General features: G+C 33.0%; 1 protein-coding gene across 1 annotated transcript in view; it reads right to left on the bottom strand.

The window, feature by feature from the left end:
* LOC127701145 (tetratricopeptide repeat protein 12-like) overlaps positions 1-22,801 on the bottom strand; it is a 157,676-nt gene that overhangs the window by 127,322 nt on the left and 7,553 nt on the right. The window contains exons 3-4 of the mRNA XM_052204956.1: positions 17,460-17,552; positions 12,414-12,562 (exon numbers count right to left, since the gene is read on the bottom strand). Of these exons, the coding sequence (XP_052060916.1) occupies positions 12,414-12,562; positions 17,460-17,552 (242 nt within the window). The remainder of the gene's footprint in view (positions 1-12,413; positions 12,563-17,459; positions 17,553-22,801) is intronic.

The raw sequence follows: 22,801 nt of genomic DNA, 5'->3' as shown, positions 1-22,801 counted from the left end.
ATACGTCCATATTTTTTATCAATCTTATATGAAAACAATGCCAGTTAACCCTGGAAATTAAGACGAAATTAAAAAGGCATTTTTTTGGTGTGTTAAATCAGTGAAATATAATACAGTAGTGTAAGTGTCTGGCCAATTAAAGGCAAAATTATGTCATATCAAAACAGCTGATTGATGAATACACGTTAGACTAAGCCCTTAAAATTATTCTATAGATCTATATAAAACGATTCACGAACACCAAATTTCTAATTCTTTAAAACTTATGGTCATTGCGATAAACAAAAATGGGTTTTGATATATTCCTCGATGTTTAACATCGAAAACTATTGTAAATTACTACCGGTATGTTGTTTTTGAGAAAAGATTAGCAATATATTGTTTACGTACTTATTTAGTGATGATTATCTTATCAAGTCAGAGATCCGTTTGTTTTCTCTTTTGTATGGGGGGGGGGGGGGGGAGGGGAGGGAAGAGTTTTCTAAGGGACACTGACCTGTGTCGACAACCCTCTCCAAAAAATAAAGTTATAAATGGAAAAATCCATTCTTTTGTTTTTGTCATGTGAAACCCCTCCCCAAATAAAGCTAGTTAAAAAAACATAATGTAGCAGGTGCACAGCTTTGTGTCTTGTAAGTCTTATAGATGAAGTTTTGGGAATTCCGTCAATTCATTTACACGGAGTTGCGGCAATCTGTATTCATAAGTCAAGTTAGAGGGTCTAGTTGACAGAGGCCCAGAGCTTGTTTTCGCGAAAAATTAGGACGATATGTTATAAGCAAAATAAAAACACACATAAAAAACCCAGCTTAGTACAAATTATTTTTCTTAAAATGAAAATCAATATCCGTATTCAACGGACAGGCGATTGCAAAAATAAAAATATTTTTTTTAAATTGCGTACTGAACTACATGTATACTGCATTGGCCTTTTCATTCCTGCTTTCTTCTCAGTTTCTATCACACAGCCGTATAAAAACAACAAAGCTACAGCTTCTTTTTATTTGGGCTAATTTACAAAAAAGTCAAGCGAGAAATAAAAAAGTATAAAGTTCCGGTTTCAAACTGTTTCACTCCAAAAGCTTGGTTTGAGTTTGTTGCCCGTGCATGGTATTTATAAATTGATCAAAAATATCGTGAATATGATAGCCAATGACCAAACAACAAAACAAAAGCAATATTTAAAAAAGAAAACATTAAATGTAATTATCTATAAGTATTTCGGTGAGGAAAAAACAAAAATTTGCTTCCACAATTTGCAGATTTAACATTGTTGTTATGATATTTAGAGTAGTTATATGTATATAAACCATTAATATTAACCATTAATATTAATATATATATATTTATAAACCAGTTTGATACGTTTTCAAAAAAAAAAATGGTTTTAGTTGGGATTATCAAAAAAGAATGCAGCTTAGAATTTTTAACTATTTTCAAACTGGCTACAAACAAATAATGATCATGATTAATTGATTAAATTTCTTCACATTTGCATTTGAACTTTAGCCTGAAAACTAACTCTTATCTAAAAAAAACAGCACCTTAGAATGGAACATCCAGTGGGTGACTTAGCATGTTGTCTATCGGGAGAGCAGAGATACAAAAAATGATTCCTTTAACAAGAATATTTCACCCCACATTGAACAGTAGTTACATGAACAATCAATGTCAGTTTCTAATTCTTATACAACAAAAATAATGTAAAACAATGCATCTTTATTAAACACTTATCTGATATTTAATGCCAAACAAGCATTTAGGTTTATGATTGCATTTCTTTTTTTAAAGAAAGCAACTTGTTACACATTTATTCTATGTTCCTCTACTTTCCTAATCACCACAAATGGTTAAGCTCAGTCATTTGTAAAAAATAGAAACATGTCCAATATCTATACACAGAGATTTTTTGTTTACACACAACTTTTTTCCTCATTTCGAGGCGCATTAGGGATATTGACCCAGTTACATCTAATCATTCTGCACATTTTTTAACATGTTTGGTTAAATTTGGCCCAGTAGTTTCAGAGGATAAGATTTTAGTAAAAGTTAAAGACGACGGACGATGACAACAGATGCCAAATGATGATAAAAACTCACTTGGGAGCTAAAAAGTTAGATATAAAAAAAATTTTGCATTTTATTCATAAATGTTTTTGGCAGTCACCATTACACTTTTACATTGACAGCATGCCAGCAAACACAGGCAAAACATAGGGTTGCATGGAAATTCTGTGCTGCTGCTGCTGTCAGTGTAAAAGTAAATGTATATACAATGAACCCCTATACTATCTTCAGTGATTTTTAGTGTATGGTAAGCAACAAAACTGACTTGTACTAAAAGATGCAGAGCAAACACCAAAATCACTTTGCCACCATTAGGCCAATATCATATATATACTGTGAAAGTACTTTAATTCATGAGTATCAATTTTCGTGGTTTTAGCAAAAGTTACATGTTCGTGGGTTCTTAAATTCGTGGATTTTAGTTTTCTGAAGAAAAAAATTGTTATATAGATTCTTGAAAATAATCATATGTTGTTCTATAATAATTTGTTGGACATTGCAAAATAATGTGTTCGTTTTCGCTTACTTGTTCGTCTTTCATTACTGACAACATTCATCAATTTTTTAATAAAATAATTGCTTTCGTAAATAAGCTGATTCATCTATGCTTACAAATTGTCTCGACTGAATGAAATTGCAAAGTAAACATTTTAATTATTGCACATGTGTAATCAGAAGTGATGACACTAATTAACCCGAAATTTAATGATCATCAGATTAAAGGTCATCAAAAGTGTTAATTGTGTCATAAACGGGTCACTTAAAGCAAAGGATTACATAAACAAATGCTACAAATGGTGAAGTTGAAATCATCCCTTCGTAAATTTTACGGACGCCATCAAGAGTTGGTTGACCGTTATGGAATAACCGTTTCACAGACGATATCGGATATGTTCCTTATGTCGTAACTACAATACCCTTCCCTTTTCACGAATGTGACCTACCTAATTAGACTATTTACCGGATTTGTAATAACATAAGCAACACGACGGGTGCCACATGTGGAGCAGGATCTGCTTACCCTTCCGGAACACCTAATATCACCCCCAGTTTTTGGTGGGGTTCGTGTTGCCAAGTCTTTAGTTTTCTATGTTGTGTCATCTGTACTATTATTTGTCTGTTTGTCTTTTTATTTTTGGCCATGGCGTTGTCAGTTTGTTTTCGATCTATGAGTTTGACTGTCCCTCTGGTATCTTTCGTCCCTCTTCTACAAATGTACTTTGAAATGTAGAATGAATTCTGAATGAAATAAAATAGCAAGCCAAATATGATTTTTTTCGTATGAGAATATGAGGAGATAAATTCAACACTTCATCATCGAATATCATCTCTGAAAGTCGGACTTTCATTGATCGAAACTAACTTTTAATGACAATTAAAAGGTTAAAAGTCGTACATTTTAGGTTTTTTAAAGATTAAATGGATAAAATCCTGTCTGATGTTGTATATATTGTTCATATTGTGTTTGATTATATCTAATGTACTCTAGATATGCCGGAATCAATGTAGTAAAATCTATACCAATGTACACGGGGATCTTTCCATGTCTTGATTTGGACAACAGTTGTTATATTTCGTTGGACACTTAAATTCGTGGATAAAGCCATCCACGAAAACCATGAAAATTGGTACCCCATGAATAAAAGTCCTTTTACAGTACTTAATTTGATTCTTTATGTGAGACACTTAATGTAATATTACAAAAGTTAATATACACAGTTCACTACTGGTTTTCAATGGGGTTCCTGTTACCCAATCTTTGGTTTTTGGTGTACTATTTTTTTAACTGTCTTTAGTCTTTTTATTGTTTTCTTTTTGGCCATCTACTTTTAATTAACCCTGTGGTATCTTCTTCCTGTTTTTAACTAAGAAATTCAGAAAAATCTAAACAGTGCTATGTCATAGTAAGAAAAGTTGCAGATATTAGTAATCTGATTGCAATTAATGTTCCCCTCATTCCACAGACTGATCTTTAGAGTTGATATAAACACCACATCTTTTATGGAATTCTAAAATTCAACTTCAATTAGAAAAGGACTGGAAAAAAATTAATAATTAAAATAAACTCAAATCCTCAGAGCTAGCTTAATTTGCACAAATGCTTATCCATGTCTGGTCCTATCAAAGTTTCTGCACATACATGTATGTATCTAAAAATCAGGAGATGTGGTATGATTGCCTTTGAGACAGCTATCAAAAAACCAAAGGACATTAGAATGTTAACAACTACAGGTCAATGTACTGAAATCACACCGTATAACCCTGATACAAATGAATCCAGACGTTGATGTGGTTGAAGCGATAATCAGGACAACATTTGGGATGACAACAATTTCGAATGCCATTTTAGAACTTAAGTGAGTATATATCAATGTGTACATGAACATGGTAGTTTATCTAATCAATTATAAAGTTGTTGTAAGTTTCAGATTTTGTAAAAAACGTTAGATAAAAATGCTAGATGCAAACCGCACAGGCATGGTGCAATTTTCTACATTTTATGAGGTAAAACATTGTTCAATATCTTTTCTTACATTAACTTGTGTGTAGTAATACTTTAAGCAATGATAAATAACTACACGTAAAATTACCATGTGCCTTCAAATGTTCCCTAGAAACCCAAATAAACACAATATCGTTCTAAATAAGTTCATCTTATACTGTCAAGCTGTTGCTCTCTTACAAATAATCACTGTACAATTCATTGACAAAAACCGTCACAAATCCCTGTCTTTTTATATAAATTAATGTATTCGTGATGGCAGCAGCACCTTTTTTCCGTGTTTTATTGTAAATTTGCATCTGAAACTCTTGTCGAAGTAGTCAACAATGAAATTATCAGTCATCCAAAGCCATAATTGAAATGTTTTATCTAGTGCACATCTGAAGGCAATTTTTTATTGAAGACTAGGAATTTCCACGTTATTCCAGATGAAATAAAGTTAAAAAATATAAATATTACAGCCACTAAAATTTCAATATCTCTTACTTTCACTATTTTGAGCCTCTCTCAAATGCAGATGTTGATCAAAGTTCGCCTAAACGAAAAACAACCACATGAGCTTGCTGAACATTGTTTGCTGAATACATTAGATGACGAGTCAAGTCCTTTCCAATTGTTTTATAGTCAATTCTTATCTTGTGTTTTTACACCACCTTCTTATGTTGGGTATAGGATTGACTTGCAAACATGTTTAACACTGCAGCATTATTTACCGGTATCATTGACAGGGGCAGACCCATATATTTTTCAGGGGAGTGTCACCAATACTAACTTTCAAAACGTTTCATTTTTCTTTGATAATAAAGGTCATGAAAGTAGCAACAAAATGGTAACCCATACTTTACAAAATTGATTAGAATTGAACATTTCTTTGATGGCTGTTAACAAAAGAGTAAACAAGCCCATGAATGTCTTAGTGTAAACATAATGCATAGTGCAAACCAAACAGGTTGACAGGGTTATAGGAAAATCAAGGTCATACCTTGGTCTTTTTTCCGAAAGGAAATTCATAGCTCGATTAGAGAGTGCCCTCCAAACGGTAAGAACCCTTGCAACAACTCTTTGAGGGGTCCATAGGGGCATTTTGCGAGGCTAAATTTCATTTTCCAGTGGCAGTCCAGCCCCAAAAATTCATCCAGACCAACCCTTATTATAAGGTCTACATATTGTATTTATTGTTAATTTGTTCGAGTCCTGAACATGCATGAAATGTTTGCCATTGGACACTTAGAAAACAACAACCAATCAATCATAATGCACGTGCATCAGTGCTAATCCATAAAGTCATTTCTGTCCTATTTTTTTTAAATAAGTTAAAAAGCTTCCTATCTAAACGCTGAAATTCTCAACTGCATGGTTACACTTATCGTGCCGACTATTTCAAATATGGCAGATGTTTGAAAATTCAAACTTGTTGTGTTTCTAAATGTTTTCAGTTGCTGACTTTGGTAATGTTGGTTTAAATTTGTATTTGGCCAGAAATACAACCACACTTTTACTTCGATTGATATATCACTCGGGTTAATCAAGAAAAAGTTTAGGTTTTCAATTACTAGTTTAAAGCATGCGTCTGTGTTCTTCATATTCACCCGAGAAAACAAGAGCAATAACAAGTGTCCATTAAGAGCAGTTGGTTCTTCAGATTGGTGCTGATGATTTTTCATGAAGAAAAAGGGGTAAAATAAGTAAGAAGTCAAAATTTGAATGAAATCAATATACTGTAGCTAATAATAATAAGAACGAATGTTGAATCATTTGGATTTTGGCATTACAGTAAGCAAAACATTATAATGTTCAGGAAAATATAAGTTTATATCTTGAGCCCATTACCATTACATTAATTTCCTCATAAGAATCTTTACATTTGTGCACAGATTTTTATTACATTTGCGCGATTCATTTTACAGGTAAAACAGGGAAATTAAATATTCCATTTCTTTATTGTCCTCGGTTTTCAATATCTAAATAAGATAAGGTACTTCTCATCGAATTCATTTTTGGACAGACGTTTTCGATGGTCAGTAGATAAAGAAAATTTGCCATTCGTTACACATTTGTTACAAGAAAGTTAGGACATAGACGTTAGATTTTTATAGTATAGCCATCCCATCCAACCCAAATAACCTTCATATATACTACTAGTACTTCCTCAGTTCGTATTTACTTGTGCATATTGAATTTTGATGCATTTATATATATACAAGCATTCCAACTTGATCTGTAACTTGTCATGATAAAAATATATACTAATTATCAAATCAATATCTTCAAGAATGACTAACAAACCTACCACTAAACGCTTTAAACAATTTATCAAAGAAAAGGAAAAAAATCCAAAATGTCATTTTGTCTTTTAAAAAATGATTTATTTCCCTTTGAACAGAAATCTACTAATTAATAAGTATTTCATCAAAAATTTAATTCTAGGGAAAGGGCTTTAACTGAACAAAGAGAAAAGCTAAAATTGTGAAAATTGTAACTTGTCATGATAAATCAATAAACCAAATATCAAATCAATATCTTCAAGCACGAAGAAAAAAGTCTGGAAAACTGATTTGCCGGACTGACAGATGGACAGACAGACAGACAAACGGACGGAGTGCAAACCTAAAGTCCCCTTCTACTTCGTCAGTAGGGAAATTATTAAAAATGAGGAAATGTGGGGATTGCAAATGAGACAACTATCCTCCAGAGTTAAAATGAATTGGTAGTAAGAACTTATGGGCCACCGTACAGCCTTCAACAATGAAAAAATCTTTTAGTATAGTCGGCTATAAAAGGCCCCGACTTGAAAAATGTGAAACAATTCAAACGAGAAAACTAACGGCCTCATTTATAACAAACTAATTTACGAATACCATATATGACAACGACAACCACTGTACTACAGACTCCTGGCTTGGAACAGGCACACAAAGAATTTCTAAGGCAGGATAAACGCGTTCTATCGATATGGAAAGGAAAATCATCGTTCATATATATTTATATTTTTTAAGATGTGCCTTGACGCAATGACTTAATTCATATTCAGTAAAATTAGGAAACAGAATACAATATTCGCAATTAGAATAGAGAAAGGAAACAGGGAATGTGTCAATGAGACAGCAACCTGATAATAAAGTGGAACACAGCCAAAGGACACCAATGGGTCAATAACGCAGCGAGAAAATCTCGCACCTTGAGGCGGACTCCAGCTGGCCCCTTAACAAAAATGTATTCTAGTTCAGCGAAATGAACGCCACACTAAAGTCTGAAACATACAAATAAACCAAAACTAAAAAAACACACAAGACTAACAAAGGCTAGTTCCTGACTTGGGACAGGCGCAAAAATGTGACAGGGTTAAACATGTTTTCCGAGATCTCAACCTCCCCCTAAAACTCTATAGCTAGCCAATGTGGAAAAAACAAACACACAGTTGAGTTTGATTTTTATAGGCCACTGTACGTCGCAATAAATATTCATGTATGTCTCAGGGCTCACACTACTTCAAAATCATAGGGAGAAGTGACTTCTCTTTTTGAAACTGGTAGGGAGAAGTGGTGAGATTTGAAAGAGAAGTGCTCGTTTGTTCACGGCGCTTCAATGTTTGGTTTTTACTATTATATAAAGGGACCTTAGTTACCTATTTCTTTTTTTTTAAATAGGTGCTTAATTCATACCCGAATCAATTAAAGTAACAGCTGTTTCAGTTTATGTCTTAAATAGTCATTTATAGTAGCACAATTATATAAGTCCTCTTGTCAGAACTACAAACTAATTATCTAGCACTAAAAAGAACTTTTTAATATCAAAAAGGAAAAAAAGTATCATAAATCAATTAAAATGCAATTAAAAAACTATTATGTTTATCATGTTTATCATGTTAATATAATTCATTGATTCTCATTAAAAAATATATATAATTAAACAAAGTTAAGCATCTTTAATCAATTAATTGAAACAATGTATTTACATGAAAATGTATACATTTAGCAAGGAGATCTAACCAAAAGTCTGTTAATGCGTGTGGAATGCGTAATTTTCACTTTTGGGATCATTATTCTTTTGTCAGCTGTTCAAATCAGGCGTCTGTAGTTCATGTAGTTATTATCGTAAGAATACAGGTTTCGGTCATAGCTGGTCCGCTTCCAATGAATCCCGCCTCCGATCTGTGTTCGTACAAATATTTCAATGGCGGAGGAAGAAAATTTACGAAAATAAACAATGTTTGACAAGCGATTCGGAAAGGAATATGACGCTTTTAGTGCAATTAATGGATCATGCATTAACTAAAGGCGTTTTTGATCACTTTCTAAAGAAGTAACAATCTTATTTTGCCGAAAATCAGAATGTTTTGATATACGATCTCAAGTATTAAGTAACGGAAATGAAAGATAATACTTCATAAAAAGTTGTTTCTTTGAAATAACATGCGACCAATCTGTAAAGTCAATACTTTCAAATCTTTTCTAAAGAAATAAATCCTTTATGTCTTTGCATTTCTTCATTTTTAAATGAAAAGTATGCTGTTTCATTGACTTGGTAAAAATGGGAAATTGTCGATGAAGAAAGCGACTGCAAGCGACTATTGTGAACACCAGGACCACTAGTTATCGCTTTTGACAGTCAGGCAAAGCGAAGTGACGGATGGGAAAGCGACTTTGTCACCCCAGTCCCCTGCTATCGTGAGCCCTGAATTGTCTTAAGAGCTAACAGGATTTCTCTTGATCACTTAATATAATTTTTGAGAATTCAATATGGAAAATATACAATTCAAAATGATAAATATGTTTAAAATTAATAACATTAGACAAATTTATCATGAATTATCTATATATTTACCTGCGTTACCTATTAAGGAAATTGTGCAAAAGTAAAAAAAAATCTGATCCAAGTCAAGAGCCTATAATCCATTGTTTTTCTAATTGTTGTCTGACATGTTTTGACTGTTTTCATTTCTTGTTGTAGTATAAATTAGGCCTTTTGTTTTTATAATTAGCTCACGTTTATTGATCCTATTCGGTAGGGGATTTGCTTATGGTTGAATGTTGTAGGGTAAACGTTTAAAAATATGTTATCAAATGGGAAGTCGCACACGTCTATCCGTACGCGCAGCCATTGATATCTGTAATTTGTCGAGCGTTTGTATTTTCTAACCAATTTAAACTTTCATATTGATTATGACACTTCTTACATGTACAAAAGAACTCAAATACCTCCAAGTGTATTTCAACTATGCAACAGAGATTATATGTTGGCTTATGGTAGTAGATCATTTTTTTAACATGTATATTGTTATCCACATATGACAACATGTTTTAATACATGCAAAATTCATATAACAAATACAATGTTTTCGCAACGAATCATACAGTATAAATAAACTGTTAACACAGAGATATGTCTCACCTATTTGTTATTTTGATAATGCAAATGTTGAAATTAAAATAGCAATACTTTAACATGTAAGTTATGCAAATATTCAAAGTCAATGAACCATGACTGAAGGTACAGGGCTAAACAATCTCCATGGAAATGAGATGTGCCAATGCTAATACAACTGCAAACCAAATACTACTGACTTTTCATTAGTCGTTCCCTTTAAACAAACCTAAACACAAACATTAACTTGTAAACTATGTAAAAGTTTCAAAGTCAATGAACCATAATTAGGGGGTGGGGTTATATAATCTCCATGGAAATGAAACTTGCAAATGCCAATACATTTGCATACCGAATATCATTGACTTAACATAAGTGGTTCATCTTAAACTGACCTAATCACTAACTAATACATGTAAACTAAGCAAAAGTTTCAAAGTCAATAGACCATGACTGAGGGGTAAGGACCAAATATTCTCCATGGAAATGAGATGTGCTAATGCTTATACAACTGCATACCAATTATCATTGACCTACCACTAACAGTTCCCCTTAAACTGACCTAATCACAAACTAATACCTACATGAAAACTAAGCAAAAGTTTCAAAGTCAATAGACCATGAATGAGGGGCGGGGCCAAATAATCTCCATGGAAATGAGATATGCCAATGCTTATACAACTGCATACCAAATATCATTGACCTACCACTAGTGGTTCCCCATCAACTGACCTAATCACAAACTAATACATGTAAACTAAGCAAAGTTTCAAAGTCAATAGACCTTGACTGAGGGGGCGGGGCCAAATAATCTCCATGGTAATGAGATGTGCCAATGCGAATACAACTGCATACCAAATATCATTGACCTACCACTAGTGGTTCCTCATAAACTGACCTAATCACAAACTTATACATGTAAACTAAGCAAAGTTTCAGTCAATAGACCTAGACTGAGGGGAAGGGCCAAATAATCTCCATGGTAATGAGATGTGCCAATGCTAATACAACTGCATACCAAATATCATTGACCTACCACTAGTAGTTCACCATGAACTAGATCTAATCACATTGTTGCCGCCTCCGACGCCAGAAACAGCATACCTATGTCTCGCTTTTTGACTCTGTCAAGGTGAGACAAAAAGTGTACAGATAACGAAGCATACACAATTTAAAAATAAAGACATGTGAAAACATTCATTTTTTTGTTTCTAAATAACACAAAAACCTACAGTCTTTACAAGTTTGATAAGTCATTACTATAATATTATCAAGAATGTATGTTTTAAAAGATACGAGGCATGGGAAACCTGAAATTTATAACTATCAAAAATAGTGAGCGTGCTTTTATCAGTGGCAAGATACTGTGGATTCATTTATTTTCGTGGGTATCAATTTGCGTGGATTGTTCAAAACTTGCATATTCGTGGATATTTGATTTCGTGGTTTTGCCAATCTCTGTAAACAAAGCCTATTAAAAATATGTTATTCGTTGAACATTTGAATTCGTGGTTCACCTTTACCCACGAAACCCACGAAAATTGGTATCCAACGAATAATAGTGAATCCACAGTAGTGCGTTTTTTTATATTTGCCTATAAAGATATAAAGTATTTAAAAAGCCTTGCAGTAAGTGATGAGTAATAAAGCAAAGAATATATTGACGCAAAATATTCGAAGAATAAATATTGGAATTTCCTAAAAATTATAAATTCTTTTCTGTCTGAACTCTGTGGTACACAGTGTGTTCGATTCGAACGTATCAACGTTCTGATACATTTGTATCGGGGTTACTGTAAATTCAGAAATTATTGCGAGGTTTTTATTATTGCGACAGAGTTGTAATAATTTAAACACGCATTTTGAAATATTTTATATGAACTAAACAGGATTTTTCTCAAAATCGTAAAAATTAAAATCGCATTTAAGTCTAAAATGACAAAATCGCAATAATAAATGCACTCAATAATTTCTGAATTTACAGTATACGGGGTGGAAGTGAGATGAACCAATGGGTATAAGTCTGCATCCAAATATTATTGACTTACCGTTAGTGGTTCCCCTTAAACTGACCTTTAACAAACTTTACAAATTGCTGTCCTTAAACAGCACATCTAAGTCTCATCTCTGCTACTTTATCCAGGTGAGACAAAAAACTTTAGACTTCTGAACTTGACCAACAATGCAGCTGCCAAAGATGACACACCAATAACATAATACACCCACAAAAAATAATTGCAGTAGGATATGTATTCCAAATAGGACTACTACACAAGAATTTAGGTTCACCATAACAACTGAATTTTAGCATCTGAAAAATTACCAATTTTTGTGACTTATTTCTTATTTATTTTTCAAAGGTCATGATAGCTAGTCAAATCAATATCAATCAGTGACTGCTTAAGACTTTTAGTTTTCTATCTGTTAATCCAGAAGAGTTCTATATTAAAATCAAAATACTTGAGTAAAGAATATTAACCTTTGAATAGCAAGTTAGAGCTAAGTGATAATTTTCTTGTCTAAAGTACTCATTCCCCTGTTCTTTCAAAATGTTGGCTTCTTTTTCTCTGATCTTCCTCTTTTCAGCTCTTTCCTTAGCATCTGCTTCTAACGTTGCCATAAAAGCGTCTGAAATTAAAAAGATGATCACACGATAAAACCAGGCATTTGTTAAAATTCTGAAGATAAGTGTTAGCACAATGATGAAACATTCAGCATTCCTCTGTTAACAGTTGAGTTAATAATATAATGACATCATAATAACAGAATTTAATCACAGGACTAATATTGAAAAACAAAATTACCCATCCATGATTTTCAATTATCAAAGAAATTCTTTATTGTTTTCAAATGAAATAGGAGACAAAAAATTGTGTATTATGTCAGAGTTGCCTATATTTGCACTGCTTTTGAATTTAGAAGGAGTAAATCTTTAAACTTTTCCCAAGCACTGAAAGTGAATTTTCCACAAAATATGAGTCAACAATTGAAGAAATACTGTTACAGGATAATTTCTTAATTTTTCTTTAAAATAAGCACTGTAACATTTACTTGTAATTTATTTATTTCAAAATGCAAAACAGATATACATTCTTTTAGAAAAATTATAACACGATATTGAAACAAGATTACTACATTGTGAGGAATTAAATTGTGTGTCACAATGTGTCATTGTGGTACGATAGTCAAATATGGTAAAAATGATCAAATCAAAATAACAATATAATATGGTCAACAACAAATGATGGCAAACAAACCTTCCAAGTCAGAGATTTTTCTGTCAAATGGTGTCAAAGAACTCAAAAGTTGCATTCCCAAAGTGTCATTGTGGTACAAAAGTTTTTAAAAAAGTCAACATCCCATAAATAATAATCTTGAAAATCAAAATGAAACAAGAAATGATTGTAACAGGATGCTGTTACAAAATCTCCCAAACAAAGTCCCCATAAGTATAAAACCTTAGGGACTCATTATTCATTCAATTCAATTTTTTTTAAATTGTATAAATTGAACATGTTGAAAAAATCTGTTCAAGGTCAAAGGTCAAGGTCATAATTGGCCATTGACCTTTTTACCTTAAGTAGGCTATATGTTCCCATGGTCATTACTGAAGACCCAATGTTTCTATCACTAACTGTTCTCAAGTTATAATCATTTGAAAATCCCATAGGGTTCTATAGTAAACCCCTCCCTTCTTTTGGTCCAACAAAGTACCCCTTTATAGACCCCCAATGCACAAACAAATCTCTCATGGCCCCACTAGACATGTTAGTTTAACATATTGTGGAACCCTAAGTAAATCTGACAAGCGGTTTTGGAGAACTGCTGTGGACAAGTTCAAAGAAGAAGAAGAAGAAGAAGAAGAAGAAGAAGAAGAAGAAGAAGAAGAAGAAGAAGAAGAAGAAGAAGAAGTCTTTAACCTTTGTTAGGGAGACTTAATATTATGAGCAACTACACATGATGGCAAACAATCTTACCAAGTATGAAAGCTTTCAGTAAAACAGTCTCAGTGAGTTGCATTCACAAGGTGTTAATGTCATATTACTAAAAAAAAATGGTCAAAATCGACCAACCCTTATTTACAGATTCGGACCCTAATTTATATGCTCCAACGCTATCTCCCTCCCCCCTCAGAAAAAATTTAAAAATTGGTAATTATAAAATTTGGTGTGATTGGAAAAAATAACTCTTCTTTTAGCATATCCAAAATTGCTGTGATCTGAAAAAAAGCTCATCCTGTAGCATGTCCCAAAATCATCTAGGTCTAATTTGCGATATTTGTAAAAGAGTTTTGGTGACCGCGAATGATAATAAACAAATGACTAGTGTGCTCGCAGTTCGGTTGATGAAATGTAACCATAAACCTGATATACAAACGTTCATGACAGTTTCCAACTCAGTAACATTCGAACAACGGTTAAAAGAACTTCATAATAAGATCAATTGAAGAAAAAACACTATAGGCTTTAAAGAGCCTGTGTAGCTCATCTAGGTCTATGTGCATCTTCAACAATGGGCACTCTCCGACAGATAATAGGCAAAAATGAAAATTTGGTAAAAATCTTCATTAAAGAGCAAAACTCCAACAAGGAGCAGAAGGATGATTTTGGCTATGTTGACTTATTTGTAGATCTAGTCTTGCTGAACATTTTTGCAAATTTAAGTTTCTATCTGTGCTTTATTGTTTTTTAAATATTAGGCAAAATGCAAAAAATTTATAAATATCGCTATTAAAGGGTAACCCTCCAATAGGAGTAGCCTGACGATTTCCAAATTGGTGACTCATTTGAAGATCTTGTATTGCTGATCATTTTTGCTATTTAAAGTTTCTCTATTTATTGTAATTTTCAAGATAATAGGCAAAAAAGAAAAAAAATGTGAATTCGTGATTTAAGGGTAACAACTCCTTTAAAAAGTTGTCTTACAGTTTTGATGTAAAACACATACTGGAACATGAGATTTAAAGAATTACTAATCTAAGAATTCAAGTATATGAAAATATTCATGAGTACTGAACAAAACATTACCGGTAATTCACATATGCGCGTTGTGTCTGAGTCAATTATCAGTGTTGATCGGTCGCTAGTTAAGTATTTTTTTTATAATTAAATTCTTAGGTTACTAATTCTTTTAAATAAATTGAATTTTAAATGGAAATAAAAGAACAGAGTTCCAATGTCGCCTGCATTGCACATATTTTTTCTTTCCAAGGTACAAGGGCAATAACAGAAAAAAAACCTTTTTTTGCGTTCTTTAAAACTTTTTATTAATATCTTACAGAAATGAAGACTTCAGAGCAAATGCAGTGTGATTTCCATTATAATTAATATTTCCAAGGGCATAACTCGTTAAAACTAATTGATCAGCTCTTATTTTAGAAAGTGTCAAAGACATTGCTGATATAAACCTATGATATATGTTTCATCAAGTTCTGGCAATAATAGTATTCATGAGAGTGCTGGTGTTGCAATTTTCCATATAAATGGTTAAAAAAAAAAAAAAATCTCCATATAATCAATATTTCCAAGGGGCATAACTCTTTTAAAAATTATTGATCGGCACTGATTTTTGAACTCGTCAAAGACATTGATGGTATAAACCTATAATATAAATTTCATAAAAATCTGGCAAGAATTGTACACATTAGAGCACTCATAAGGCAATTTTCCAAAAAATTAATAATTCGAAGGGACATAACTCTTTTAAAAATAATTGATCGGCACTGATTTTCGAACTTGTCAAAGACATTGCTGATATAAACCTATGATATAAGTTTCATAAAAATCTGGTAAGAATTGTACAAGTCAGAGCGCTAACAAGACTGGACGGACACCCGGTATATCTATGTCCGCCGCAACGCGTTGCGCAGGGGACAATAAAGTAGAAAATGAATAGAATTATAGCTTTATTCTATGCATTTTCAATTTGTTTATATCATACGTCATCCAAAAGGACTTGACAACACCCATTGCTGTATGATGTAAAAGAGTGAAGTTATCAGTTTTATTTCACATGTGAAATTATAGGTTTTATTTTTACTGTGTAATCACGGGTTTTTCACTGCAACCAATGTAAAGAAAAATGCTATTTGACAGGATTTTTGAGCCAATTAACACAGTACAGTAAACTTTCGTTATCTCGAAATCAGTCAAGACCAGAGAAATATTTTGAGATACCCATAATAAGATTCAAACGAATACTGGAAGTTTGACAGACCGATGGACACAACTCTTGCTTAGCTTAGTAAGGCATAAATAAATCCAAATATATATGGGTCGGGATCAATATTCTGGTTTGAGATCAAAGAATCTGTTTGTAATTGTCTTTTATTAATATAATAAAAAAAAAATTTTTTCTCTTTGTTATTTCTTGTACAATAACAATTTTTCCTGTGGTTTTCGGCAGAGAAAATATTTTTTTACATTGTTTCAAAGGCACGTTGAAAGAAAGCAACATAACCCTTATACATGTATAACATACAGCTTAGTAAATCAGTTTTTAGAAAATTTAGATTTCTTGTCATTTTCTTTTTCTGCCAGAGAATATAAAAGATTAAAGACGCTGATTGAGTAGTTTTTCGTTTGCTTCATTGTATATATATGTAAAAATGTCACCCACTCTCCATATTCTGGTCTGAGATCGAAGTATTTGTTTGTAATTGTCTTTTATTATTATAATAAAAATATCATTTTTTTGGACTCTTTGTTATTTCTTTGTACATTAACAATTTTTCCTGTGGTTTTTCCGCCAAGGGAATAATTATTCTACATTGTTTCAAAGGCATGTTGAAAGAAAACAATACAATGCTTATATAACATACAGGTTAGCAAATCAGATTTTAGAAAATTTAGATTTCTAGTCCTTTTCTTTTATTTCGATCTTTTTCTGCAAGAGAATAAAAAAGATTAAAGACGCTGGTTGAGTAGTTTTGAGTTGCTCACTTAATCCTCACTTTATACACAACCAAGCTCACTAATGTATGATTATGGTTAACTATTTATAAAACATTTTAAATAATTTTAAATAATTTATAACAATGAATTACTTATTTATTATCTTGATTAGAGAAAATCTTAGGCGAACACTCGCGGGAAAAGAATGTCATAAATCTATACAGTGGTCATGATCAATGCCCTGACATTTAAGTACAGCTAGGTGTATTGTCAGATAAACTTATCAGTCCATTTAAATCCTGGAGGTCATAGTTTGACATGTGAGATGTGTATTGCTTCAACACAACGAACGTAATTTAAATGCTTTGTTAACTTTGGGACTGTAAATTTGGTTCGATACAATTGAAATTTCAACTTGTCAGGATTTGTTATACATATTGTATGGAACAAAGTTCTGAACCACAGGGAAAATATTGACTCATCGGAAATTTTTAGTCAACCGGGTTCCAGGCAATGAGAGTTAACAGTTTATATAAATGAAGCTGAATTTTAGATACTTGGCATCTAATGAAACAATAGGATTGATTTTATTTGTAAATCAAACAATGACTGACTGATATTTTATTACAAACCTTGGTTTACTGGCTGATTAATTCCATGGTTTTCTACTGGAGTGATACCTGAGGATTCATTTTCATTCTTGTTAATAACAGTCTTATTGAAACCTGAAAGTAAATATTTTGTTTGCTACAATGTATATTAAATGATGTCAGTTTTTAGAAAATAATAAATGTTCAAAAAGAGGGGCGAAAGATACCAGCGGGACAGTCAAACTCATAGATCAAAAACAATCTGACAACGCCATGGCCAAAAATAAAAAGACAAACAGACAAATAATAGTACAGATGACACAACATAGAAAACTAAAGACTAAGCAACACGAGCCCCACCAAAAACTGGGGGTGATCTCAGGTGCTCTGGAAGGATAAACAGATCCTGCTCCACATGTGGCACCTGCCACATATGTTATTACAAATCCGGTAAATAGTCTAATTCGGTAGGTCACATTCGTGAAAAGGGAAGGGTATTGTAGTTACGACATAAGGAACATATCTGATATCATCTGTGAAACGGTTATTCCATAACTGTCAACCAACTCGTGATGGCATCCGTAAAATTTACAACGGGATGATTTCAACTTCACCATTTGGAACTCTTGGTTTAATAGCTTCCTTGTGAGCAGCAATCCTCTATCAAGGAAATCATGATAGGAAATATAAAATGCTCCGCTGGGCACAGCTTGATACAACCGCAGAAGTTGAACCCTGAACAGTTGGGGCAAGTATGGACACAACATTCAAGCTTGATACAGCACTGAATTTGGGTTGTGATTAAATATTTGACACAGCACAGGTTTCTGACACAGAATGAATGTGGTCTAAGAACTTAAATTTTTTAATTTATCTATTCAAACCATATCATTATTATTTGCTTTTATATATAAATCAGAAATAACCAATTTTAAAGAAAAAAAAATCCCCCCCAAAATTTTTTGAACCCCCTTATGAGTCATCACCCCCAAAACTCAATCCCAGCCTTCCCTTTGTAGTATGCAGTACAATTTCAGAGAGATTCATACACTTGAACACAAGTTATTGTCTGGACACTAGAAAAATGCTCCGCTGAGCGCAGCTTGATATGACTGCAGAGGTCGAACCCTGAACAGTTGAGGCAAGTATGGACACAACATTCAAGGTTGATACAGCACTGAATTTGGACTGTGATTAAATATTTGACACAGCATAGGTTTCTGACACAGAATGAATGTGGTCTAAGAACTTAAAAAATTTTAATTTACCTATTCAAACCATATCATTATTATTTGCTTTTATATATAAATCAGAAATAACCAATTTAAAATGGAAAATTTTAAAGAAAAAAAAATCCCCACCCAAATTTAGGGCAATTACCCCCAAACTCAAACCCAGCTTTCCCTTTGTGATATGGAACCTTGTACTACAATTTCATAAAGATCCATACACTTACACACAAGTTATTGATAGAAACTAGAAAAATGCTTGTTTTTTGCCCCTTTTTGGCCCCTAATTCCTAAAATTTAGAGGCAATTACCCCCAAAATCAATTCAGCCTTCCCTTTCTGGTATGGTACCTTGCAGTACAATTTCAGAGAGGTCCATACACTTGAACACAAGTTATTGTCTGGAAACTAGAAAAATGCGTATTTTTGGCCCCTTTTTTGCCCCTTATTCCTAAATGTTTTGGGCAATTACCCCCAAACTCAATTCCAGCTTTTCCTTTGTGATATGGAACCTTGTAGTACAATTTCAGAAAGATCCATAGACTTACATACAAGTTATTGTCCTGAAACTAGAAAAATGCTTGTTTTTTGCCCCTTTTTTGGCCCCTAATTCCTAAAATTTAGAGGCAATTACCCCCAAAATCAATCCCAGCCTTCCCTTTGTGGTATGGTACCTTGCAGTACAATTTCAGAGAGATCCATACACTAACAGACAAGTTATGTCTGAAAGTTACAAAAATGCTTATTTTTGGCCCCTAATTCCTTAACTCCTGGTACCATAACCCCCAAAATCAATCCCAACCTTCCTTTTGTGGTATTGAACCTTATGGTAATATTTCATAGAGATCCATTCACTTAAACTAAAGTTAGAGTGCGAAAACCAATGTGTCTTCGGACGACGACGACGACGACGATGACGCCAACGTCATTCCAATATATGACCACAAACTTTTTTTGCGGACGTATAAAAATGCTTATTTTTGGCCCCTTTTTGGCCCCTTATTCCTTAACTGTTGATATCATAACCCCCAAAATCAATCCAAATCTTTCTTTTGTTGTATTGAACCTTATGGTAAAATTTCATAGAGATCCATTCACTTAAACTAAAGTTAGAGTGCGAAAACCAATGTGTCTTGGGACGACGACGACAACGACACGCCAACGTCATACCAATATACGACCACAAAATGTTTTTGCGGTCGTATAAAAAGCCATAAGTCAGTTGGAATGTTGGTGAATTGGTGATTTCCTTTTGCAGAACCTCAATGTAAAATTTACGTCAAACTATAATGATATTATTAGCAGCTTTATCAGCCGAGACAAAAACAAATTCCTTGGCTAGTTTTTTTAGTTTATGTTTGATACGAGAAATAGGATTTTTATGGTTGTTGTTAAGAGTAAAATGTTCTTAAAAATGTTGTATACGTATATGAACTATCTTCATTACTGAATTAAAAAAAGAGTCCAAAGATTTTTTGTCAGCTTTTTCCCGTTTTATCCATTTCAAACAGTAAACACGAAGTGAGTCGTGGATGATATTACGACACTCATTCCAATTAATAATTGACGGGGACGATATTTAGGTCCTTTACTGAGGAATGATTTTAACTCTCGGTCACGAATGATGTTAAGGTCTCCTGTTATAACATGGGAAATGGGGCCATAAGTGTATTCGGAATTACTACAATTACATGACGTAGGTGTATTTTCACTGATATTTACATCTTTACAGACTTGGCTATAATTAAACACAAATTTCTGGGTAGATTTCTTGTAAATATATATAACAAATAAGAGGGACTTCAGTATTATCAAAATATCCAGGAATTTGTTCTTTAACAGAATGGTTGTTAAAAATACCGGCAATATTTACAAAATCAAAACCTTTATTGACATACTTTAAATAAAATGTTTTTTATGATCTTCAGGGCAATCAATTTTGGGAAATAGTTTAGAATAACAATATGCCATTATAACTTGAACGATTTCATACGTAGGACTGCAATATGAAATTGTGTTGCAATCCTCTAAAATTTTATTTAATTTATTTATAGGTAAAGAACAGAGCTTGGTTAATAGATAATGTCTGCCGTTGTTTTTTGAAATAGAAATAAGGTCCGAAATATTTGTTTGATTGGTCCGAAATTTTCTTTGATTGCGATTTTTTCTACACCCATGAGAACGGTTTTTACGATCAGTTTTAGAAACTATATCCAAAATGTTAACAGAATCGGTTCTTGATATATTACCAATTCCCATGATATCATCATTAAGACCGAGAGGGTAGACTGTCTGTAATTTTTTAATCCAATTTAATTCAATTATTTTCCGTGATCGTACAAACTTTGAATGAGATTCACCAGGCTGCTTATTTACTACTTCTAAAGGTTGAACTGTTAAATATTTAATAGGATGATTGTGCTTTTTAAGATGTTGATAAATGATACTTTTGAATTTATTGGGTCTTTTAAAACGATACAGGTGTTCTTGCATGCGTTTAGATAAATATCGTCCAGTTTCACCTACGTACTGAATACCGCATCCCGGTTTGTTTCATGTGAGTAAATAAATAATACTGTTTGTTTTTCAAGTTATATCAGTTTCAAAATTTAAAGAAAATGTGCGACCATTAAACGTAGACCTTACCGTATTGTTTGTGGAAAGACAGGGACATGTAAGTCATTTTTTGGCATGACACTTATCGATAGAAGGGTAACCACGATTTTTATTGTTAAAAATGTTAGCGATGGTAGTATTTTTAGATAAGCGATTTTGAAGATTGAGACGTGCGGATACCCTTTGAACGAGTTTAGTATTTAATATTTTTCCATTTCTAAGCTTCATATTTGTTTTTGTTATGTGGATTTTATTAGAAAGGAGCAAAGACTGGCGTCCAGAATATGAACCAGCACACAATAAATTTAATTATGTGAATATGATAAAACTGTTCGGCTAAAGACGTCAAACGCTATCCGTCATAAATTACCCGAAAAATAAAACAAAAGATAGGGTATATCAGGGTAGCCTAATATTCCTAAAGTAATGAACATAGAGAAGTTCTCGCTCGGACACACACTCCATAATCTAGTTTATTATAAGAGCATAAACCTGAAGCACGGGGAGGCACTCTACTGTCTCCACACGGCACTAAAGACAAACTCTGTAAAAAATAAAATTGAGAATGGAAATGGGGAATGTGTCAAAGAGACAACAACCCGACCATAGAGCAGACAACAGCTGAAGGCCACCAATGGGTCTTCAATGCAGCGAGAAACTCCTGCACCCAGAGGCGTCCTTCAGCTTGCCCCTAAACAAATAAGTATACTAGTTCAGTGATAATGGACGTCACACTAAACTCCAAATTATACACAGGAAACTAAAATTAACAAGAGTGCACACGCTGAAATGTCTCGCCTTCTTTACTAATCATTGATATTATGTTGATAGTCCTAAATATAAAGCTTTATTACAGCTGTCACATAAACTTAACATTAACCAAGTAAACTAAACATTGACCAATGAACCATGAAAATGAGGTCAAGGTCAGATGAACCATGCTAGGCAGGCATGTACAGCTAACAATTCTTCCATACAACAAATATAGTTGACCTATTGCTTATAGTTTAAGAAAAACAGACCAAAACACAAAAACTTAACACTGAGCAATGAACCTTGAAAATGAGGTCAAGGTCAAATAAAACCTGCGTGACTGACATATAGATCATAAAATATTTCCATACACCAAATATAGTTGAACTATTGCATATAGTATTAGAAAAAAAGACCAAAACTCAAAAACTTAACTTTGACCACTGAACCATGAAAATGAGGTCAAGGTAAGATGACACCTGCCAGCTAGACATGTACACCTTACAATCATTCCATACACCAAATATAGCTGACCTATTGCATGCAGTATTAGAAAAAAAGACCAAAACTCAAAAACTTAACTTTGACCACTGAACCATGAAAATGAGGTCAAGGTCAGATGACACCTGCCAGCTAGACATGTACACCTTACAATCATTCCATACACCAAATATAGTAGACCTATTGCATACAGTATAAGAAAAACAGACCAAAACACAAAAACTTAACTATAACCACTGAACCATGAAAATGAGGTCAAGGTCAGATGACACCTGCCAGTTGGACA

Source organism: Mytilus californianus, unplaced genomic scaffold (genome assembly GCF_021869535.1).
Source record: "Mytilus californianus isolate M0D057914Y unplaced genomic scaffold, xbMytCali1.0.p SCAF_5, whole genome shotgun sequence".
NCBI lineage: Eukaryota > Metazoa > Mollusca > Bivalvia > Mytilida > Mytilidae > Mytilus > Mytilus californianus.
This window is presented reverse-complemented; position numbering and strand designations above follow the sequence as displayed.